Source organism: Bufo gargarizans, chromosome 4, assembly GCF_014858855.1.
Source record: "Bufo gargarizans isolate SCDJY-AF-19 chromosome 4, ASM1485885v1, whole genome shotgun sequence".
NCBI lineage: Eukaryota > Metazoa > Chordata > Amphibia > Anura > Bufonidae > Bufo > Bufo gargarizans.
In genome coordinates this window covers 109,899,253-109,922,552 of record NC_058083.1, presented here as the reverse complement: position 1 = coordinate 109,922,552, position 23,300 = coordinate 109,899,253, and the positions used below count along the sequence as shown (strand labels likewise).

Sequence of the window (23,300 nt, the reverse complement as noted above, 5' to 3'; positions counted from 1 at the left end):
CAGCCAGTCAGTAAATTGAATGGTGCCATTACAAAATAAAACTTGTCCCGCAAAAAACAAGTCCTCGTACATCTATGTGAAAGTAAAATTGAAATAGTTGTGGATCTTGGAAAAAGGGAGGGAAAAACAATAACACGCGCAAATATTGGGACAGTCATAAATTAAAGGGTGAAAACTTGAAGCCCTGGCTTATTATAAAGTTAGGGCTCATGTACACAAACATATTTTTTTCCCGTTACTCTGGCGTTTTTTTGGCGGCCCATTGGATCCATTCAATTCAATGGATCCGCATAAAAAACTGAATTTACTCAGTGTGCATTCCGAGACCGTATGTCCGTTCCGCAAAAAAATAACATGTTCTATGATTGTCTATATTACGGACAAGGATAGGACAATTCTATTATGGGCCAGACATCTGTTCCGCAAAATGCAGAACGCACACAGCCGGTATCTGTGTTTTGCGGACTGCAAAGCAGGCAACGGACGTGTGCATGAGCCCTCACCTGTATTTAATGAGTATGATAAGGACTTACCTGTCTGGCAGTGATTTCCAGTGTATCCTTGATTACACACACAGATGTATCCTTCAGCTGTATCCTCACAGATGCCACCATTAAGACATGGAAAAGATGAGCAGGGTCTAAGCTCTAGGTGAAAAACGAAAGATCAGTATTTCTCAAGATGCTTTATTGTGCCGTCCACATTTTTTATGGACCTACTGACTTCAATGGGTCCGTTGTCTGCATTTTGCAGCTAGGTATAGGACATGTTCTGCCCTTTTGCGGAATGGATATAAGGATGCGGAAAACACACAGCTCATCTGTGTGCTTTCTGCATCCGTATGTCAGTCCCACAAAAAGATAGAATAAGTCTTCAAAATGTGGACCACGGACTCATTGAAGTCAGCGAGTCCGCAAAAAAGCAAATGGGTGGCCATACCCTTATTCAAAATAGACATAACCCCTTCCCGACTACCTAACACCTGGCAGTCGGGTATTTAAAGATGGTGCCCGCTCACAAGCCCAGCGGGTACCATAGCTGCCAGGTGTCTGCTGTTTTAAAAAGACACCCGGGGCTAATGTATGTGATTGACGATAAGGTCAGTCGCACAAATCTAACCCCACAGATGCCGTGGTAAAATGTGACCATGGCATCTGGGAGATCAAAAACAGCCGTGTACCTGTTCCCCTTAGTGAGGATCAGGGGAGCCGGATGGTGTGTGTGGCAGCCTCGGTCCTCCTGAATAATCTGAGGCTGCCGCTCATAGGTTCCTATAGAGAGCCTGTCTCTGGCAGGGCTCCATGGGAACACAGTGAAATTCTCATAGACTTCAATACTAATGCATTGGAGTCTACGAAAGAAGCAATCTAATAATTGCTTATTCAAGTTCCCTAGGGAAACTATTAAAAAGTTTAAAAAAGAAAAAAAGTTAAAAAAAATATTTTAAAAATGTAAAAATTATAAAAATTTTAATCACCCCCGTTTCCCCAAAATTAAAATACATAAATAAAAAAAGATAAACATCATAGGCATCGCCGTGTGCAAAAACGCCCATACTATTAAAATATAAAAATATTTATATCATACGGTACACGGCAAGAAGGAAAAGTCAAAATAGCTGATTTTGCCATTTTCTGGTCACTTCAGCTCCCAAAAAAATTGAATAAAAAGTGATCAAAAAGTCACACATACTCCAAAACAGTATCAATAAACTACAGATCGACACACACAAAAAATGAGCCCTCACACAGCTCCATACACATAAAAATAAAAAAGTTATAAGGATGTTAATATGGTGATGCAAAGAAAAGCTTACTTTTTTCTAAAGCTTTAATTTTTTTTCAGTATTAAAATGCAAGAAAAATGATACTGTGGTAATGTTGTAATCTTAATGACCCAAAAGGTACAGCTCAGTTTTACCACATAAGAAATGCTGTAAAAGAAAAACCCATAAAACTGTGGCGAAATTGTGGGTTTTTCAATAATTTCCACCCCATTTGGAATTTTTTTTCCTGGTTCCCACTACATTGTATGCAACCATAAATGGTGCTACTAGAAAGTACAACTTGTCCCGCAAAAATTAAGCCATTCCATGTGTCATTCCCTGTTAGTGGAATGGCTGGGAAGGCAAGGAGTAGGTAAAAAAACAAAAAAGGAAAATGGCCCGGTCCTGGAGAGGTTAAAGGCTTTGGACACCTTTGGGGCAATATTTTTAATGGCTGCATCCTACTAGTTTTAAACGAAAAACTTTTTTTTTTCAATTAATTAAAAAATTTTAGCCGTTTTTTAGATACAGGGGTTGAATTTCAGTCTATTTGCACACTGTCACTTTCTGTTTACTATGAATCCCATCACGTCAGCTCCTGACCTCATAAACACTCATTATAGCTAAACTCTTATCAAACTGATAAGAATATGGCTTAAAGAAGTGTTTATGAGCTGTTAGGAGATCAGCGATAGGGACTACACATTGTTCAAAGCAAAAGTAACAGGCTCACAGCTAGGCAAAGACTCAACCCTTTATCAAAAAACCTGCTGAAATTTTTTATAAAGACCAACTGAAAAAATAATTTGTAGCCCAAAATTAGTAAAATGTACCGTAATCATAAAAAATTTGTACAAAGCCTATGAAGATGTTCAATAAACTAAACAGTGAGGGACAATGTGAGCACATGAAGCATTGACATTTTGTAACATACATATATTCTGCAACTGAAAGAAGGAGAGGGCAGACTATAAGAAAAGTCGTGAGAGTGTCGGCACTTGCAGCTGACCATTATGGGTTGTGTTTTCCTGCTCCTTACCTATTTCTGAGAAAAAAAGCTGAGTAAATCCTGACAGGACTCCTAGGGACGACAGTGACAATCCGGATGATTCTGAATGATTGTCTTCTATGTGCACACACATCCAGGGAGAGAGCTGTCAATCATCCTGTGTGGGCGGGGTAATTAGGACTCTCACTATCTCTCCTAGGAGTCCTGCCAGGCTTTTGTCTGCTTTTACTCCTGCTCCAAATCATATAAATCTATATATCACAGAGCTCAGCTTCTCTCCCTCTATCACATCCTGCTCTCAGAGGGGATCACTTTAGCCTTACGAATTCCCTCATTCAGGGTAGGAGGTGAGGAGCAGGGTCTAATCTCTTCAGAATACGGAGAACTGTCTATACTATGAATTGTCACTACTGTATAGGGTTTTTTCTCGTTCATTTTTTATTGAATGATGTATAGAATATTGCACAATGTGACGTGTGTCAAATAGTCCAAGTGGCCAAAATTAAGAGTTCCCATGTCAGCTCAGTTATAAGGGCAACAAGGCCACTTTCAAACTCTGCTCACCATGAGATATCACCCAGCTTGATGAGATGTCCACCTTGTACACTACCAATTATAACTAATCACGTTTGGTACCAGACAGACAAGCAGCCCAAAATGACCGCAGTCATTGCAATGTGTCCATCACCAGCACATCCAGCAGAATGTGAAGAAGACAGAAAGCAATGTTACCTGCTTCACAACGCACTCCGGTGAATCCTCTTGGACAGAAACAACTGTACTCAGCACCAAGATCCTTACATAATCCTCCATTTAGGCAAGGAGAAGAAGAACAGGGCCGGATCTCTAGAATCAGTATAGACATAAAACAGAGTATACTAAGTATATGTAGGTGGCTCACCAATGGTACACCTCAATGTAAAAGAGGCCAAGTGAACTAGTTTAAAGGGGTTGGCTCATTTCTCACCATCAATGTCAGTTAGGTGTAGGTCCCATCTCCAGAACAGGGCCCCTGTGCATACGTGGCCACCTTCGGAACTCCCATAGCGGTATACAGAAAATAGCCGAGTGCCCGCAATTTCTGGCAGTCCCATAGTGGTGAGAATGGAGCAGGGGCCCCACTCGCATACCGATGAATGGACACATGTGCAATGTGCTCTCCTTTGCAGGGTCTATTCCGGAGACAGGAGCGGGTCCCAGAGTTGGGAAACGCACCTGATATTGATGGCATATCCTAACAATATGCTATCAATGTGTGAGATGAGCCTTTAATACTAGTTTACTGGGCCTCTTTTACATTAAGGTATACCACTGAGCCACCCACATATATTTAGTATACTTTATTTAGATATGCCATCAATGTCTGAGATGAGCAAACCCCTTTAAAGGGGTTATCCAAGATCTATAATGCCCCCCCCCCCCCAAATGCCAGGGCCCCTCCCCGGCAGCCACGCCGCTTCTGATCCCTGCACCTCCCAGTCACGTGGATGAAAACATCTGGCGTCGGGGTGGGGGGCAGCCAATTGCAGGCCACAATGGGAACGAGCCTCCCTAGCGTTACCCACTATGCTAGGGAGGCTCGTTTCCCGTCACGGTCTGCTATTGGCTGCCCCCCCCCCTTTCCCGAATGTTTTCATCCATGCAATGGGGAGATGCAACTGCGGCAATGCAGGGATCAGAAGCGGTGCGGGTGCTGGGGAGCAAGGCAAGTACAACCTGTATAAGGTGTCCGGACATATGGGGGGCATTACCCAAAGAATCCTATAATGCTGAAATACATCAATTGTTGATTAAATATTATTGATGAACACACAGGTAACCATATCGAAAAAAAGAATAAATCACAAAAATAAAAAATGCAAACACATAAGAATTAGATAAAAGCTAACCATTTGCTGATTTATATGATGATATCATTAAGTTACATAGTAGGATTAATTACACATAATTATACATTATACCCAGGCTGCAATATTTGGTATAAAGCTAGAAGGCTACAGAGGGGATGTCATGAATCTACAAAATATTTTAGTTTGGTGGCTCACCGCCCTTCTGTACTGTGGATTCTGACCTTGTGACTCACCCGTCAACTAGATAAAATCTGATTAATTATAACTATGGACAGGCACACTTCATTTGGAGAAATCCAGGGAGATCTCATTTATACCACTCAAACTCTCATTTATTAGTTAATAGACAAATTAAAATATTCTAAAATGCACAAAATATAAAACAAAATATTAAAATGATATGAATGAATTGCAATTCATTACTAATACCCTACAAATGCCGCTCTGTCTATTGTGCGGCGACCGCTTGTTTCTTTTCCCTGAGCAAGAGACCGTTCATATATTCTCCATCTACTACATATATTTTCCCTTAATAAATACAACCTCTAGCATTTACCATCTTTTCAGAGAAGTAAACATGAGCATATGATATATAGGATATGAGCTGAAATAAAGATACAATCCCAATGAATATTTGGTACAAATGAGTACTCATATAGCTGTATGGTTCACTTATAATCCTGGTGCACAAATGTTTCCTATTGACTCACTGACTGTACAAGCCAGCACACCGTTCCTATAGATACTTCGTATCCGTTTGCAATTGGACAACTCATTTATAAACGCATATATCATATATCTTCATGTATCCGAACACTTGTCTTATTATTATTGGTATTTTTGGTGGGTTCTGGACTCTGTGTATTGCTTATACCAGACATGTTTCGGCGTTCTACTGACTCCTTCAGTGGCCGTGGCTAGTCATAGGCCACTGTATTCAAGAACTGGAAATCTATCTTCTTGGAAAAAAGAAACGTGATGCGCTTCAGATACAACATATAAGAATCTCCTTGAAAGCCTAACACGTCTCACCACGTGGAACGCTGAGATCTTGTTAACATGTGGGACGCCGGGATCCAACTGTTATAACACAAACTGACTGCCCGCAGTGGAGACAGCGGCGGTACCCGAGTGGGGCGCCACATACCACTACATGGGAGGCCATGGAGACCGACAATGTACGATCTCTAGTAAACAGTGAGTAAAGACCCTTCAGTACCACTGGCTAGATAGTGTCCTGTTATGTGCGGGAGATCACAAAACCAGCGCAATAAGTTGCCTTATGCAGACTGACACAAATTGATACAAAGTGTCTATGGGAGCTGCCTGCAGAGTCAGTGAATCAATACAGAGAGTAACAATTTAGGATCTTGGAACAGCGAGTAAAGACCCTTCAGTATCACTAAATAGACAGTGTTCGGATATATGAGGAGGAAGTAACGTCCAGCGAGTTGCGTTTATAAATGAGTTGTCCAATTGCAAACGGATACGAAGTATCTATAGGAATGGTGTGCTGGCTTGTACAGTCAGTGAGTCAACAGGAAACATATGTGCACCAGGATTATAAGTGAACCATACAGCTATATGAGTATTCATTTCTATTAAATATTCATTGGGATTGTATCTTTATTTCAGCTCATATCCTATATATCATATGCTCATGTTTACTTCTCTGAAAAGATGGTAAATGCTAGAGGTTGTATTTATTAAGGGAAAATACATGTAGTAGATGGAGAATATATGAACGGTCTCTTGCTCACTGTGTAGGAAGGGAAAAGAAACAAGCGGGTCGCGGCACAATAGACAGAGCGGCATTTGTAGGGTATTAGTAATGAATTGCAATTCATTCATATCATTTTAATATTTTGTTTTATATTTTGTGTATTTTAGAATATTTTAATTTGTCTATTAACTAATAAATGAGAGTTTGAATGGTATAAATGAGATCTCCCTGGATTTCTCCAAATGAAGTGTGCCTGTCCATAGTTATAATTAATCTGATGTCATGAATCTACAAAAAAGAATTCCTTTGCTTTGGTTTCCCCACGCTAGAGTGTCCCTAATTGTGTCCAGATGTATTCTATGAGGGTCTATATACATCACTTTTTGTTAAAACACATGTCACAATCCTATTGGCTGATTTGTATTTTTAGGTTGTAAGGGTATCACCCAGGTTTTTGCTTAATTAAAGGAATCGTCTGTCGTTTGGGGTCAGAAGAGGAAGCCTCATATACCACCATGGGTCATGTCTTCTTATTCTTTGGCCCTAGACAGATTTTTAAGATTTGCAGCATTGCAGACAACATGGCTAGATCCCATGTTTAGGGATCATACAAAAGTTCTACTATAGCAATAGCTTCCATAAACCTTCTTCACAACTGAGATGTTCTATACCTCGTATTGATTTAGTTGTCCTTCTTTGTACTCTCGCTAGATCTTTAGTATTTTTACATGGACTGGTGGCCAAAACTGGACTGCATACTCAAGATGAAGTCCTACCGATGCTTTATAAATGGGTAAAATAGTACTTTTTTTCTCTCAAAGTCATGCCTTTCCTAATACAGGACAATACCTTGGTGCTATAAAAATAAAGATCATATCTTGTTGGCTTTTGATGCAGCAGACTGACATCGCAAGCTATAATTTAGGTCATTATCAGCAATTACACCCAATTCTACTGAAGACTCATCCAACTGTGATTGACTCACAGCATAATTTTCTTTCTTTTCTTCCTTTAAAATGCAATAGCTGTCTGCTATTATAAATCACATCATCACTGGTGATATTCAGTGTGCCAATGGCAATGCTATGAAGTATAGACAGCTTTGTAATATGTTCAAGCCGGCTTACTGGATGCCACCGAGCTTTCAACACCATTGCCATTGGCACGCTGAATATATACATACTGAACATATTTGAACATCAGTGATTTGATTTATAATGGCACAAATCTATTATTATTAAGTACTCGAAGAAGAAAGTAACAAAACATATTTCTTCCAGTAATCATAGGCACTTTGGGAGTCAGTTATTCAGACTGGCGTTTTAGACGCTGGTCTTAAAGGGGTTGTTCGGGCCTTTACTATTGATGACGTATCCTCAGGCGGTGGTCCAACACCCGGCACCCCTGTCGATCAGCCTTACGAGCGTGCACATGCCGTTTCTCGTCTCTCTTCCTGCTCACCCCTGCTGTCTATGGCAAAGATCATAGACCGCAGCAGCAGTCAGGAAGAGAGAATGGAGACGGCGCGTACACACTGCTCGCGCTGTCTCCTAATACAGCCGATTGGCAGGGTGTGCCGGGTGTCTGACCCCTGCCGATCTGATATTGATGACCTATCCTGAGGACATCAATAGTAAAAGCCCGGTGTAACGGATTTCCTAGCACCCCGACCGGGTACCTCCGTCGATAGATGCTCCTAGTGCTTTCCGAGGACTCCAAGCACTCCACTTGACACCGTACACCCTGCAGACCCCACGAACCGCCGCAGCTTGGTTGGGGTCTCACCGTCCTCCACCCACGCTGGACCTACGACAAGGCTCCAGGCTCCAGTGGGTGAACCTCTCCTACAGCCAGAGAGCAGGAACAGCTCTTACAAGAGCTAGTAGTTATGCCAGGGGAGTATAGCAAATCTTCAGCGTATAGCAATCCCCCAGTTTGATCAGTTATCCAAACACCAGTCTCAGCATGATGAAGGATAAAACAGGAACACCACCCAAATACACAATGGCACACCCCCACAGCAAACACAGACATTTAACATATCCCCAGATAGCTCAAGTCTGAGTGCATATCATTAGGTGAATGGCACTCAGAATACACGAATACAATAATATTAGCTATCTGGGTGCCCTCACATAACATACAATTTAACTGAACGCATAATAACATAAAACACAATTCCAAAGACAGATTTAAGCTGTGCGGCCGGCCTGTTTTCTTTAAAGTTAGTATGGGCCATAATTCTGAGGCAAGAGGCTAGCAACCAGCCCCCTCCAAAACACCGTGGCGAGGTTGGTTTCGTCACACCCGGACAACCCCTTTAATAAGGCCCTGCGCTGGCAGTGGATCTGCCGATGTTATGTAGAGGCGCCGGCGGATCCACCAGCTTCTCTGCTGGTGTAGATTTAGACTATTTTCTACGCCGAAAACAGGCAGAGAAAATTATGAATGAGACGGGCCTGCTGGCCCATCCCCTTAAACCCGCTCACGCCATGCACACTTTTGTAGACCTGGCATGAGCGGGAAAGTGTCACAGATTGCGGCTCAAAGAACCTAAACCCCGCTATCTGCGGCGCCAGAAATATGCCTAATATAGACATATTTCTGTTAGTAAATAACCCCCTCTATGTCTACTGCCTGAGCCTGCGGTCACTTAACCCTGGATTTGGATCTAACAATTCCCATTGCTGAATTAATCAAGGGGCAATTATTGACCTTCTTTGGGGGGGCCTTTTTATGTAACCTGTCAGATATAGATAGCTATTATCTATTTTTTATGTATGATTATTATCTTTTATTTTTAGGATTTATTCTTAATTTTTCTCACATGGTTTCCTGTATGTTGTTATTGCATGGCAAAAATGTAGTAATAAAAATAGACCTAAACCAAGGGAATACACTACAGAAGTACAGCATTTACTCTACTTTATAGCTGCAGGAGACACAGCAGTTCCTATATGGAAAACAACTAAATATTTGTGTATATGTGTTCAGCAAATGAGAACTTAGATAGATATTTGATATATATTTTATTCTTTATATCTAAAATTCTCTGCTGATGAGACCTCACCTGTTTCACATCTGTCACCAGTAAAGGCCCCTGTACAAATGCAGCTATAACCGTCAACCAAGTCTTTGCAGATTCCTCCATTAAGGCATGGAGATGACCAACACGGTCGGATCTCTAAAAAAAAGGTAAAAACATATAATTCATATAATTTAACCTAAAGTGATCACCAGTTCATATAATTCCTTTAGCTTTTTGATACACATTCTATGTAAAACAGACATTTCTGTTTTGGGTAGAATTTTCTTTTTAAGATACTTCCACTGCTGCCTGAGTATAGCTCTATTCCTGACATCAGCATGACTGATAGGCGGCTGCTCATATTCTGGCTTCCATCTTTTCCAAAGCCGTGTCAGTCCATAAGATCTCCTGTTATCAGGACGACTTATTAGTCATTTCTTCAGTTTGCAAAGGAGCCATTGGAGATATAACATATCTGACATGATCCAATTTATAACTGTGGGTGCAAACCTGACAAAACAACTAACCGAGCCTTGCGCCCTGAAAAGTGAGCACCCAAGGCGAAGGCTGCTTAGCAAGTAAATATTCTCTACGCATGGCCAACACAGAACAAAGGATTTCCAAACTGACTGGTATTACAGCAAGACAATGGGAGACAGACTGAGAGCGAAATATGTGGGAAGTCTGAACCCTTATATAAAACAATGAAACATAATCAATGGGCAGCAGTGTTAGATATTACTAACCTCACTCACATTACCTAAAGACTCCTACACTGCTCAACTGAGCAATTGTGGGGAAGGACGCCTGCTCGTCAGTAAAAGAGACTGCAGCGATCTCCTCCACAGTACGGGGAGGAGTGATTGCTAATGCCATCGCTCGTCCCCATATGGGAACGATTTTATTACCTAGTGATGAGCAAAGTTCTAAAAAATTTGATTCGGCTGCTTCACCAAATTTTACAAAAAAATTAGCTTTGTGATGAATTACTTAGTCAGAAAGCACATTTCTTTGTAAATAGCAGGTACAATGACAGGGAACAGCGATTGTGCTGCCCCCAATCATTGAACCCCTCAGATGCCGCGTTCATTGCTGATCGCGGCACCTGAGATGAATACTAAATAATTTTAGCGGTTACTCAGTAAAAAAATAAAATAATCTATAAATTGTAATAACCTCATCCATTTGATCGTGCAGAGGCCGCCGTGGCTATCCTGATTGAAGATCTAGCGCAAAATCTTGCGCAGCACGTGATGATGTCATCTCGTCGGCCAGCATGGTGACGTTATACGTCACCACGCACGAGATTTTACACAACATGGCCGTGGCAGCCTCCGCGCTCAAATGGATGAGGTAAGTATGATTTTTTTATATTTTTTTTTGGTCGCCATTTCAGGGAAAATCCATTCGCTACCACCAAGCATGAGAGAATTTGGCGTTCCATCGAATCTAATTTTTCCTTAAATTCAGATCGAATTACCACTTCATCAGCTTTGATTCGCTGAACACTATTATTACCCAATGAAAGAGCACTTTGCTCATTCATCGGGTAATCAGCGTCACCTTCACACCGGCAGATAATCACTAACGAGAACTCATACAAATGCTCGTTACCATAATCTGCTAGATGTTCTGGCAGGGCAAAGGGGCCTTTAGGTAGACAGAAATCCTAGCAATTCCATCAGGAGAAGGCTCTGCAGCACCAGTTACAAGGAGAGTACACAGGAAGAGTAGGTGTCGTGTAAGGTTTGATGATTTAGCAGTGCCCCATGTGCAGCCTGTTCAACGAGGATGCCAGTGACTATCCCTAGGTACTGGTCAGGGTATGTCCCTTGGGTCACTGGAAAGTTACCATTCCCTTTGTCAATAAGGTATGTCCGTACACAGGCAGACTGTGCTGGGACGCGTCCTATGGACCAGAGGAATGATAACACACAATTTCTAGGAGGAAAATCAGAGGAATAGCACAAAGAAAAGAAAATATGATACAGAACTGTTGCTTTGTGGTGAATGGAAACATTTACTAAAATAGAGATGTAGACCAGAGCTCTGGATTATCTTATGTGCATAAAATAATCAGGTTAGTTGGCTTCTTATTAAACCGTCCAAAGAAAGAGCAGGAGCCACCCAGCCTCGGAACGTGTAAGCTGAAAGTTATGCCATGTGGATTTTTAACTATGAAATAAAAGTCAAGTTTTATTCATTTTTACTGGTGTTGGACCCTCGGACCTCTGCTTTGGATGCTGAAAGAATATGTGCATGTGCCCAGGACATAGAGATTCAAGGGAGCCTGTCACACTGAACGTGACATCCAGTCTAACGGCATCATGGTGCAGAGCACGAGGAGCTGAGCAGATCGACGTAAACCTTTGTGGGAAAAGATTCAGTGTAACTTGTATTTTATTCATTTATATTACTGACCATTCTGGACTTAGGTTCTGATGAGTGGCTTCAGACTTAAAAGGTGCATATGGAGATGGCAGCCCGCTAGACTATGAAACCAAGAATAAGCAAGGACTTAAACTAATCATCGCGCTGCCATCTGTGCCTGAAATATGCCTAATTAGACACGTGTCAGCTTGGTACATGACCCCTTATATATCCATCTGCACAGTTATTCCTTCCCGAAAACATGCTGGCCACAGATTGAACTTCAGGTTCCCTTTCCACTGTAATGTTCGATAAGGCAAGGGGCAAAGCGACTGCATACATTCTCTGTGTTATACTAAGAATTACGGAAACATTATGTAAATAATACAAACATATGCCCCATGCAAACGTAAAGAATTGATTTTCTGAACATTTAAAGGGGTATTCTCATGTCAACCAGTCATGGCTGAAATCTGAATACCCGATGTTTATGGGGGAAAAGGCGGTGGAGTTACGGAAACAGCCAAGCAGGTTGTGCTATGCAGGTTCTGCATTTCCAATTCACTTCTATGGACGCATAGAAAAGAACACTCTGCAATTTCTGCGACTCCAGCCGCCTTATCTGACTTATCCATATTTATTCAATTGGAAGGCTGAGATAGGAGTTCCGCTTTAATGTCTTTCTTTTACCTGTCTCACAGTGTGCTCCGATAAAGCCCTGCCTGCACAAGCAGATGTAGTGGTCTCCATCATCTTCACAGGTACCGCCATTGAGACACGGATCAGAGAAGCATGGCCTGATCTCTGGTGGAAGAGTAACCTTGTTAGTTATAGAAAGTAGTTTTATAGAGGATGATGCCAACAAATATAAAGCAAGACATTACACGCATATATTACAGCTTAACATAGCCTAATCAGTTGAAAAATAAGGAGCTACAGTTTGAAAAGAAATTTTTTTTTTTGCAGTTTTCCAAAACAGAACTAAAAAAGTTTTCCAAAAAATGCTCTAGGTGTTGTGTAAGAAAGCTGCAAGAATTATTTTGGTAGTCCAACAATTAAAAAAGTTAGGACTGTTAAACCACCACTTAGCACAAACTCACACAAAAAAGTGTCAGGCCTGATCATTAAAGGGTTAAGGGCCTATACATACGATAGGTAATCATTATATGATTGTTGGGGTTTCCATGGCCGTCACCCCTACAGATCAGCAGTTTTACAGTGGCTATGATGCCGGAAACAGGCACTGAAACTACACAGCTCTGTCCACTGCTGGTTAGGCTGCGTTCACACCTCAGTTATTTGGTCAGTGATTCCCATCAGTGATTCTGAGCCAAAACCAGTAGCGGAGCCTCCACAGAGATAAGGTATAAAGGAAAGATCTGCCCCTGTTCTGTGTTTTGGCTCACAATCCCTGATGCAAATGACTGACCAAAACACTGACGTGTGAACTGCCTTACTGCCTTACTGCAGCGCTGCTCCTCGACGATCTGATATGGATGCCCTATCCTAAGGACAACCCCTTTAAATATGCCAATTGATATATGATGAGAATTAGAGATGAGCGAATCGAATCCAAGGAAGTGGAGTTCGATCCAAATTTCAGGATAAATTTGATTCCCAGCGAAGTCGAATTTCCTCGTGCTTCGTGGTAGCGAATTGATTTAACCTGAAATAGTGTAAAAAACTTTTAAAAAAAATCATACTTACCTCCTCCATTTGTACACGACGGGCCGGCCACCGCCATCTTGATTGAAGATCTCGGCCGAAATCCCATGCTTGGTGACGTATGATGTCATCTCGGCCTGTGCAAAATCTTCGAGAAAGATGTTCAGGCAAGATGGCAGTGGCAGGCCCGTCGCCAGCAAATGGCAGCGGTAAGTATGATCTCATTTTTTTATGTTAATTTTACACTGTATTATTACTCTCAGATGCCGCAATCATGTATGAACACGGCTATCGCAGCTCCCTGTCATTGCACCTACTACTTACAAAAAAGCAGCCGAATCGAATTTTCCTAAACTTTGCTCATCTCTAATCAGAATCCATGCCCCATTTGAGGTAAAGCCTACAGTAGCTAAAACTCTGACTGTAGCCATAGAAGACAATACTAACTCTAGATTCCTTGCAAAAAAAACAAAAAACAAAAAAAAATAAGTACTTAAAAAAGTCACAAGTATTACATTTTATTCAGAGCCAGAAAATAATCCTCACCAGCTTCGCAGTGTCTCCCAGTAAACCTCGGCTTGCACTCACATCTGTATGTATCAGCCACATCCTCACACATTCCTCCGTTGAGACAAGGAGATGAAGAACATGGTGTGAGCTCTGTGGTGAGACACGCATTACTATTAGCAGAATGCAAATGTTTTTCTGCAACGTATACAATAATGTTGTGTCATGTTCTTCATGGAAACTGAAGAAACACAAGCTACTGTATAAGGCTACTTTCACACCTGCGTTAGGCTACTTTCACACTAGCGTTCGGGTGTCAGCTTGTGAGCTCCGTTTGAAGGGGCTCACAAGCGGCCCCGAACGGATCGGTCCAGCACTAATGCATTCTGAGTGGATGCGGATCCGCTCAGAATGCATCAGTCTGGCGGCGTTCAGCCTCCGTTCCGCTCAGCAGGCGGACACCTGAACGCTGCTTGCAGCGTTCGGGTGTCCGCCTGGCCGTGCGGAGGCAAGCGGATCCGTCCAGACTTACAATGTAAGTCAATGGGGACGGATCCGTTTGAAGATGACACAATATGGCTCAATCTTCAAACGGATCCGTCCCCCATTGACAATATAATGCAGACGGATCCGTTCTGAACGGAGCCACCGTCTGCATTATATGAGCGGATCCGTTCAGAACGGATCCGCTCTGAACGCTAGTGTGAAAGTAGCCTAAATAATCTAAAGGTAGGTATCATGTAGTCGTGCAACATCTGGAATTAAAGCACCACTTTTGGTATCATTTACACAAAGCGTTACGCCAAGTGCATGGCCTTGTGTCATTCACCACCCTAGCAATCCCAGCACTGGGCAGAACATGGTATATAAGGTTTATGTGGTTCTTTAGAGGGGTTTTCCAGGATTTTTATATTGATGGCCTATCCACCGATCAGCTCCTGCACCGGAACTACACCGCTCCACCCCACCCACTGGATGGAGCTGGTTACTGCTGCGCTGCTCCCATTGAAGTGAATGCTCAAGTGAATGGGATCAGCGCTGCCATAACCACTATGCTGAGTTGTGTGGTTCCAGAGATGGAGTTAATTCGAGAGAATATTAGAGGGGGTATGGGGTGTCGGACCGCAATGGATCAGATGTTAATGGTCACTCGGGGACACGTCACTGCTGAAGCCAGTCATTAGTTGCAGCAGTACACATGGTCATGTCCGTGCCACAGTCGGAAGAAAAGAAAACGGGAACCACTAGATGGATGAACAGAAGACTGCGCTCAGGACCTGAGTGTCAAGAAGCAGGTGCTGTAAGTATGAATCTTTCGGGAACTGATGTAGGCATGAAGCCTTTCCTTAAAAGTTAATACTGCGAGAAAACCCCTTAAAGCAGTGTTCCTCAACTCCAGTCATCAGAGCCCACCTACCGGTCATGATTGAGAATATCCCACAGAATGAATACCTGTAAGTCCGACTCCTGAACACTAATTATATCACCTGCTCAAGACTAAGGAGATCCTGAAAACATGACTGGTAGGTGGGTCCTGAGGACCCGAGTAGAGGAACCCTGCAGGACAAAGTTGTTCTTTTTTCAGCGGTGCATTCCAAGAGCCAGAACGCTTTACTTTCCCGCTGATGTAACTGTATGAGAGCTGTTTTTCTGCACTGTATTTTCAGTGACACCATTTTGCGTGCACATGTTATATCGATTAGTTTTTAATTAGGTTACCATTATTCTACGGGTCATTACAATTGAGCCGGTTCTAGATATGTACCAAATATTCAAACTAAATATTAAAGGGAACCTGTCACCAGTTTTATGGTGTCCTAACTAAGGGCAACATAAATAAGTGACTGATTCTCTTAGCAAAATGCTGGGTCACTTTCTTTAATTGGCCCAGTCAATCTGCCAACATCTTGTATTGAAAAGCTCCAGCTGATAATGATGAGTCCTGAATATTTATGAGCTCCTGACTCTCCCCGCCCACCTGCTGCTGATTGACAGTTTGTTTCCATATGAATCAGCAGCAGGTGGGCAGGGGAGTGGCTATAGCTCTGAATTAAAAGAACGTTGGACTCAATGACATCACGCTGGACTCAAATCAGCTCATTAGCATGCGGCATGTGGCATCTTTGTGTGTATATTATGAGGTAATCATCTGTCACACCAGTAAGTGAATACATCTAAGGTACTTTTTAGTAGTTAATGATTGCATATAATTAGTTAGAATATAATCAAATATCCACATGACAGGTTCCCTTTAAGGCCTCATTCAGATGAGTATGTTCTACTATAATATAAATGTCTGTATTCAACATGTAAACCCCGGGCACTCTGCAGTTTGACTGAACCTATCTTCAACAACAAAGATCTGTGTGATCCTGTAGGTCTGGTTCGGTAAAGCTGCAGGGGAAATGCAACGTGCATGCTTGGGAAAAAGATCCGTCCATTGCAAGGGATTGAAATGTTGCATTTCTCATCCATTGGGGACATAGGCTTGACCATTTTTCTGTGTGTGTGTCGGATCAATAAAGAAGTCTAATGGATGATGGATGCTGTTGCTTCTTCAGCTTCTTGGACTGACTAGTGGGAGCAAGGACCTTCCTACTCATGTATGTGCATTCAGGCTCCCCACTGTGAATAGGTGCTGACCTACTGTACACACTTTGGGTGTCACATATGGGCAATAAAATACAGGTACATACCTATGTATGAATGAAGCCTGTAGGCCAAGGCTCTGCAAGACCATATGTTGCGTGTGATGTATTACACTGCTATCTCATGCCAGATTACAGCACAAAAGCACGATACATGCTAGGTGCAATTCTAGAGAGTTAGGATGGGATCTCCAATGGATGTCTTTGATATTATGTGCAAATGCAATGTCATGCCAACCGTCAGGAATGTCTCACACGCTATATTGCAATGCATCTTGCCTGAAGCTATGCCCCAATAGATATAATAATGACAGGTAATCAGTGAGTGCCTCACCCGTCTCACATCTTCTTCCAGTGAATCTCTGCAGACACAAGCATCTGAAACTAGAACCCACATCTTCACAGAGGCCACCATTTAGACACGGAGAGGAAAAACAGGGCTTAAGCTCTGGCAGGAAGAAGAAAAATAGCTGAGGAATGAGGTAAAAAATCGCGACCCATCAACCATGTATTCAATTAAATCCATAATACTCAGAGACTCTGATGAATAGTCTGAAATTGACCAGCATTTCATCAAATTCTCTTTCTACAGAAATGCGTTCCAAAACATTGGTTGAATCTCGACATGAATGCATTCAACCATAATGCATTTTTGGAGGGGAATGGGGGTGCCACATGTTTATGCTCCAAATCCAAAAAATGACAGAATGTTCCTCACTGGAAAAGACAAACTACTGTAGATTGCGATATTAACACAACATGCACTGAAGAACATCATCATCAGTTAACGAATGAAGGCCCAAATAGATGAGGTTCCTTGAATCACGCATCTCACCCCACTACTGTACCTCACACCACTACCAAATCCAAATGCCTCTCACCTGTCTCGCAGTTCAAACCAGTAAATCCCCGTGTACAGAGACAAGAGTAGGTATCACCCAGATCTTCACATGTTGCCCCATTCATACATGGAAGTGAAAAGCACGGTCTGATCTCTGGGAAGAAAGCGATATTGCTGTTTCCTGGGTGCAAATACTTTTTCTATTCTCATGCAAACACACCATTAAATCTTTTACTTACCATTCTCACAGTGTGCTCCAGTGAACCAGGATGAGCAAGAACAACTGTAACTTAGACCCGACTCCACACAGGTTCCTCCATTTAAACAGGGACCAGAAGAGCAAGGTCTGACTTCTGGGAACAGAGAAATGGGAGAACCAAATACTAGCTAGGGTAGCACACACACATTTCAAGACTAATAAAGGTAATTTGTTCCCGGTTTTGTGCTTTCCTATCAGATGCATGGTTGCCACAGTTCCCAATTTTCAAAGATAATCCTGGCAAATTTAAGCTGTCCTAGGTTAAAACTGAGTCCTGCCCATATGTGGCTATTACTAGGTGGGTTTGTGGAGGTCCCAATGGCAGGGGCTTCCATGCCCCGAATTTACTATAAGCAATGTTGGCAAGTAAGCTGATGACAGCGTGGTGACAGAGACCCAAAGCAGAATACGTGGACAATTACTTGACAATTGTTTTGCTAAAATCAGTATAGAACAGTTCCAAAGAGCCGGGTGCTTAATACATAGCAGGCGCCGGGGACCCCACCACTGACTGCTCTCTTCCTATTGTAGGAGGAAGTGGAGGTCATGAATATAAGGACTCCTGGCGCAGGTTCTGTATTGAGGGTATCTGCCACCAGGCTGTATATAGGGCAGCATAAAACTGGTGACAGATTCACTTTAATTTTATGGTCCTCACAGCATTCTTAAGTAGTTGAAAAGTTTAGTTAGTCAATTTCTTTATTATATCCACATCTTCCTCATCCAGATGTTATGAACGCCTACAGTGGTTATCACCCAGCTTAACCACATAGCAATACATGTGTAGTTAATTAGCAAGATGAAGGTAGAGAACTTATTGCTGCATAACTAAAGCTTAGTTCGCATAACCATTTTGTTTTCCGTCAGAAGAAGAAGAATAAATGGATCCTTTATTTTGAGCATCCATTGTGCTCATTTTGAATCTGTTCTATGTCAGAGATCCATTATTTGTGACGGGAGAAAAAGTCCAGACACAAACGGATGCAAAATGAGTACAACAAATGCTCAAAATAAAGGATCCTTTTTTTTTTCCTTCTGACAGATCAAAAGGATGGAAAACAAAACAGTGATGTAAACTCAGCCTAACAAACATTCCAGGAGTGAAAGGAAAGTGGGTACCAACCAGTGGGCAATGTCATTCAGCTATCCTAAAACAGATATAACAAACACAAAGTACGGAATTTAAAGTGCAATTGCTTTAAAGTGTAACGGTCATTTAAAAAAAAAAAAATTGTAATGTATACGGGCAGTGATACTGACCATTTTTGTAAAATATTTTAATTACTGAAATTGTACATTTCTATTAGAAAAATAGCTCTAAAGTGGCCCATTTTGAGCCTTAGCAACGCTCCTCTGTCTTCTGTTTACATAACACAGTAAGTGCTGAGCAATTCTCCACAGAGGAGCGTTGCTAAGGCTCATAATGGGCAACTTTAGAGCAATTTTTTTTAATAGAAATGTACAATTTCAGTAATTAAAGTATATAACAAAAATGGTCAGTATCACTGCCCCTACACATTACACACAAAAAAAAAAAGAATGACAGTTACACTTTAAGAAATCCAAATAATGATCCCTCTAAGTTCTACAGGCTTACCTCTTTCACAGTCTGCCCCTGTGAATCCCGAACTGCATAGACAGCGGTATGTTGTCCCAAAATCTTCACAGATTCCTCCATTTAGACAAGGAGTAGATGAGCAGGGTCTTATCTCTGAAAACATAATAAGCGGTAAAGTTTCTGAATGAGATACATGCATGCTTGTGCCACATATCCAGTCTCCTTAATGAAGATTTATAACCAAGATGCAAAAAAATGAAATCACAAGTCTCTCACTAGGTGATTGACCACTTTCTCAAATCTATGTGTAAGACATAGGGTACCCTGTCACCTTATTTCTTTGCTCAGTGGATTGCTGATGGGTGGGAGGGTACAATGTGAGGTTGTTCCTTTCTATACTGCATGGGGTGGAGAGTTGGCAAGCCACTCTGTGCACCCTCACTCCTCCTGCTTCCCCTGTCAGCCCCTCTCTCTCCTTGATTGACAGGCCCGAATTCCTACATAGTCATCATCCTGGCTCTGTCAATAAAGAAGAGGGAGAGGCTGGCAGAGGACGCAGGAGGAGTGAGGGTGCACAGAGTGGTTTGGGCCCACCCTGCACTTAACTGTTCATTTACAATGGGAACAAAAGTACATTTTCTCCAGAATAAACCAACAGATCGCTAAGGGAGTGGTATTAATACCTACAGCTAAGCTAGTCCTACAAGACATTGTGCCTGGTTTATCAGGGAAATTCCTGGTGACAGATTCCCTTTAATCATAAATTCTCAATATCGTGTCTGTTACAGGAGACCAGTTATAAGATCCTGTCCAAATGGTACAGAACTCTGGTTCGCCTACATCATATATCTGTGATCTTTCTTAGAGATGTTGGGGTTGTCAAGATTCAATACTTAACATCTGGCGGACATGCCGGCCGATTAAAGGGCATCTGTCAGCAGATTTGTCTGACCTGTTCCATGTGCTCTTGGCAGCTGAAGGCATCTGTGTTGGTCCCAGGTTCATATGTGCCCGCATTGCTGAGAAAAACAGAGGCTCCATTCTCCCTGTTGCTGGTGTGCCCCCTGCACTTTAATTGACAGTACCAGGCAGATTGCTGCGCAGTGCGCTTCAGTATCCGGTGCAAGCGCAGGACAGGAAAGAGGAGTTCAGAAGAGAACTGCCAGCAAGACAGTTTCATAGGTACAAGTCTGCTGACAGATTCTCTTTAAGGAACTTTGGGGGTGGTTCTGTCAGCAGCCTCCCTGAGATTACTTTACTCTCCAATCTGCCAGGTTTCTTCTCTGCAAGGGAGGGTTTGCTCAACATTTTCTAATGGCAATGAAATAATCCATTCCTGGACTTTGAAGAACCCACATGCCACCGTTCAGAGCTCAGTGGGATGAGTCTATGAACCATTTTATGAAAGCTACAAATATCCTTATACTGAGTCCTTTCTTTTGAATTTTTCCCCCTTTCCCTTTTGTAAAGATAGTGGTGTAATCCCTTGTCCTGCTTTGTCTTCTATGTTTCTGTTCTTGGTTGTTCTGTACTTTTATGTTCAGGTGTGTTTTCTGTTTTTGTAGTTTTCCTATATATATATATATATATATATATATAATGAGGGTACTGCTGTCACTATATACAATCTTGTATACTCTTTTATATCTTTTACATTGTATACATTATTGCACTATAAGATAACGTGCTGTACATGTACGCTGTTCTTATTTCCTAATAAATCTTTTTTGAACTATACAATATTAATTTGTTCCAGATCGACCATCGTGAGTTGAAACTATTGTAATTTGAGACCAAAACGCTATGGAAAAATAACTAGTAATTGGTTCCAAAGCCCAAAAAGGTCATCCCAAAAAAAAAAAAGAAAAAAAAAAGAGGATTAAAAAAATAATAATAATAATGCAGATAACTGAGGAGGCACTTCTTCAGAGTCCTGTACATACACACAGCGTACCGGAAATAATATGGAGCTGCCCTCACCCGGGTTCTAAAGGAGCAGCTCATCCTGGCACAGGTATAGAGCAGTACAGGACATGTAGTACCGCACTGTACTGGAGACATTTGCTACTAGGCAGCCCATCTGTGCATGCATTTCAGTAATATAGGTGTTTTACCAGTAAAATACCCATGCTGACTGGGTAGATCTTCCAGCCAAAAATATGTGCCGCAAATCAGTTATGTCTGAGGCACTGTCTGTGGGGGAGAAGTATCATCTCCTTTCCTCCTCAAAAGTGGCGTTAAAAAGTCGCAATGTGTTTGTGACTTTTTAAAACATTGTCGCATCCCTCGGATTTTACGCGGGCCTCGCCACTTTCCCTAAAGGAACAGGTTTTCTGGTGCAAATGAAGCAGAATTCTACGGCAGGTCTTTAACTGTTGATTTCTGTTTAGGCACATGGACTGCTGGAGGGTGCACCTAATTTATGACGAGGCGTGCGTCAGTCTTGATAAATCTCCCAGAGCGTTGAATATGGTCTACAGTTAAAACTGGTTCAGGATATGTAGAAAATATTGCAACCCAAGAAAACTGTGAGTTGATTAACCGCTTGTGTACAGACATACTGGTGTCTCTTTTTTTTTTCTGGAAAAAGCAGCCAGTTTTGCACGTCGCGATAGGAATTGCAGCCATACTGATTCATAACGATCATCTTGGTGTCTATCCTCCTTCAATCTGCGTCAGCAGATAGAAATCAATTCCAGTACTCAAGTTGGAGCTTATAAGTGGCCCTGCTCCCACGTGGATTGCATAAAGTAGAAGATACAGAAACAGAGTATGTGCTGAAGGAGGTGAATCTAAGTTGTTACTAGATTGATTTAGAGCAGTGCTTCTCAGTGTTTCCAAGCCACGTACACCCTACTCAAGTAACACATAAAAAATCCTCTACTAAGCATGCTGGAAGTCCTGACAGAAGAGCTCAACATCTATTTTGAATCTTTTTTACCTCAATTTTGCCTTACGGACTGTGATCGGTCACCTGCTTGATCGTAGGCCTGGAGTCCTAGAAGTCAATGTCGGCAGCACGCTGAGCAAGGCCAGCAATTTTTGCCGGCTTACTAAGGACAGTGCACATTATTTTGGTGTCCTTGTGTCACAAATTCTTTTAGCTGTTCCTTTGAAAAGACCGACTGATCACAACTCAGTGTAATTCTCCAGTGATGTGCTTTCTCCATGGGGAAGGAACTTGTGCCCTGATTTATCAACAAGGGACAATTTGAATTTTATCTTCACATCTGTCTATTTGTGTAAAGGTAACCGTAACTGGATTTCAGAAGCAGTCCGCTTCTGAAATCCAGTTACGGTTACCTTTACACAAATAGCAGGAGCAAAAAAATAATACTGGCCTGCCACAGACTATTGATAAATGTGTCTTACAAGTAAAACGACAGAAATGTTGAAATTTATAAAAAAAACAAAAATAAAACAAGACAGAACTGGTTTGATAAATCAGGGCTCATGAAAAAGTCAGGATGGGGTAAAACACAAGCTAGTAGTGGGAGCTACTTAGAAGCACATCCCTATGACACAGCAGTAAGCCCTGAAAGACGCCGAGAATTATCAGTTCGAGACATAAATGCACAAAATATCAGCATCTACTGATCTTAGGGTACACTCACATGACCATTCATTTTAATGGGGCCGCAAAAGATGTGTGTGCTGTCCCCATCCGTAGTTCTGTTTCGCGGCCCGCAAAAATATAGAGCATGTCCTATTCTTGTCCGCAATCGTGGACAAGAATAGGCATTTTCGATATAGGGCCGGCCATGTGCGGTCCACAAAATGCGGAACGCACACGGCCAGCCTACGTGTTTGGCAGACTGCACAACACTTACGGTCCGAGCAGGGGAGTAGCTATAGGAGGTGCAGAGGTAGCAGTCGCTACCGGGCCCAGGAGCCTGAGGGGCCCAAAGACCCTTGTGCTGTATAAGAAGACACCGGTATTATAGAAAGTGCATGCTGGTCAAGTTACACCTCTGCTGGATGGAAGGTTAGGTCAAGAATTTTTGCCTCCGGCAGCACGAAGGATAAATGCACTCCTGCCCCTGGCCACAAGGGGGGCCCAAGCTGAACTCTTGCACC

At 42.2% G+C, this 23,300-nt stretch overlaps 1 protein-coding gene across 4 annotated transcripts in view; it reads right to left on the bottom strand.

The window, feature by feature from the left end:
• SNED1 (sushi, nidogen and EGF like domains 1) overlaps nt 1-23,300 on the bottom strand; it is a 149,209-nt gene that overhangs the window by 65,637 nt on the left and 60,272 nt on the right. For 3 of the 4 annotated variants that reach the window (XM_044290710.1, XM_044290709.1, XM_044290712.1), the window contains 9 exons: nt 19,263-19,376; nt 17,646-17,759; nt 17,447-17,560; nt 16,900-17,013; nt 13,957-14,070; nt 12,436-12,549; nt 9,418-9,531; nt 3,507-3,620; nt 534-647 (listed from right to left, as the gene is read on the bottom strand). In XM_044290710.1, coding sequence (XP_044146645.1) covers nt 534-647; nt 3,507-3,620; nt 9,418-9,531; nt 12,436-12,549; nt 13,957-14,070; nt 16,900-17,013; nt 17,447-17,560; nt 17,646-17,759; nt 19,263-19,376 — 1,026 coding nt within the window. The remainder of the gene's footprint in view (nt 1-533; nt 648-3,506; nt 3,621-9,417; nt 9,532-12,435; nt 12,550-13,956; nt 14,071-16,899; nt 17,014-17,446; nt 17,561-17,645; nt 17,760-19,262; nt 19,377-23,300) is intronic. The other variant, XM_044290711.1, reaches the window with a different exon arrangement.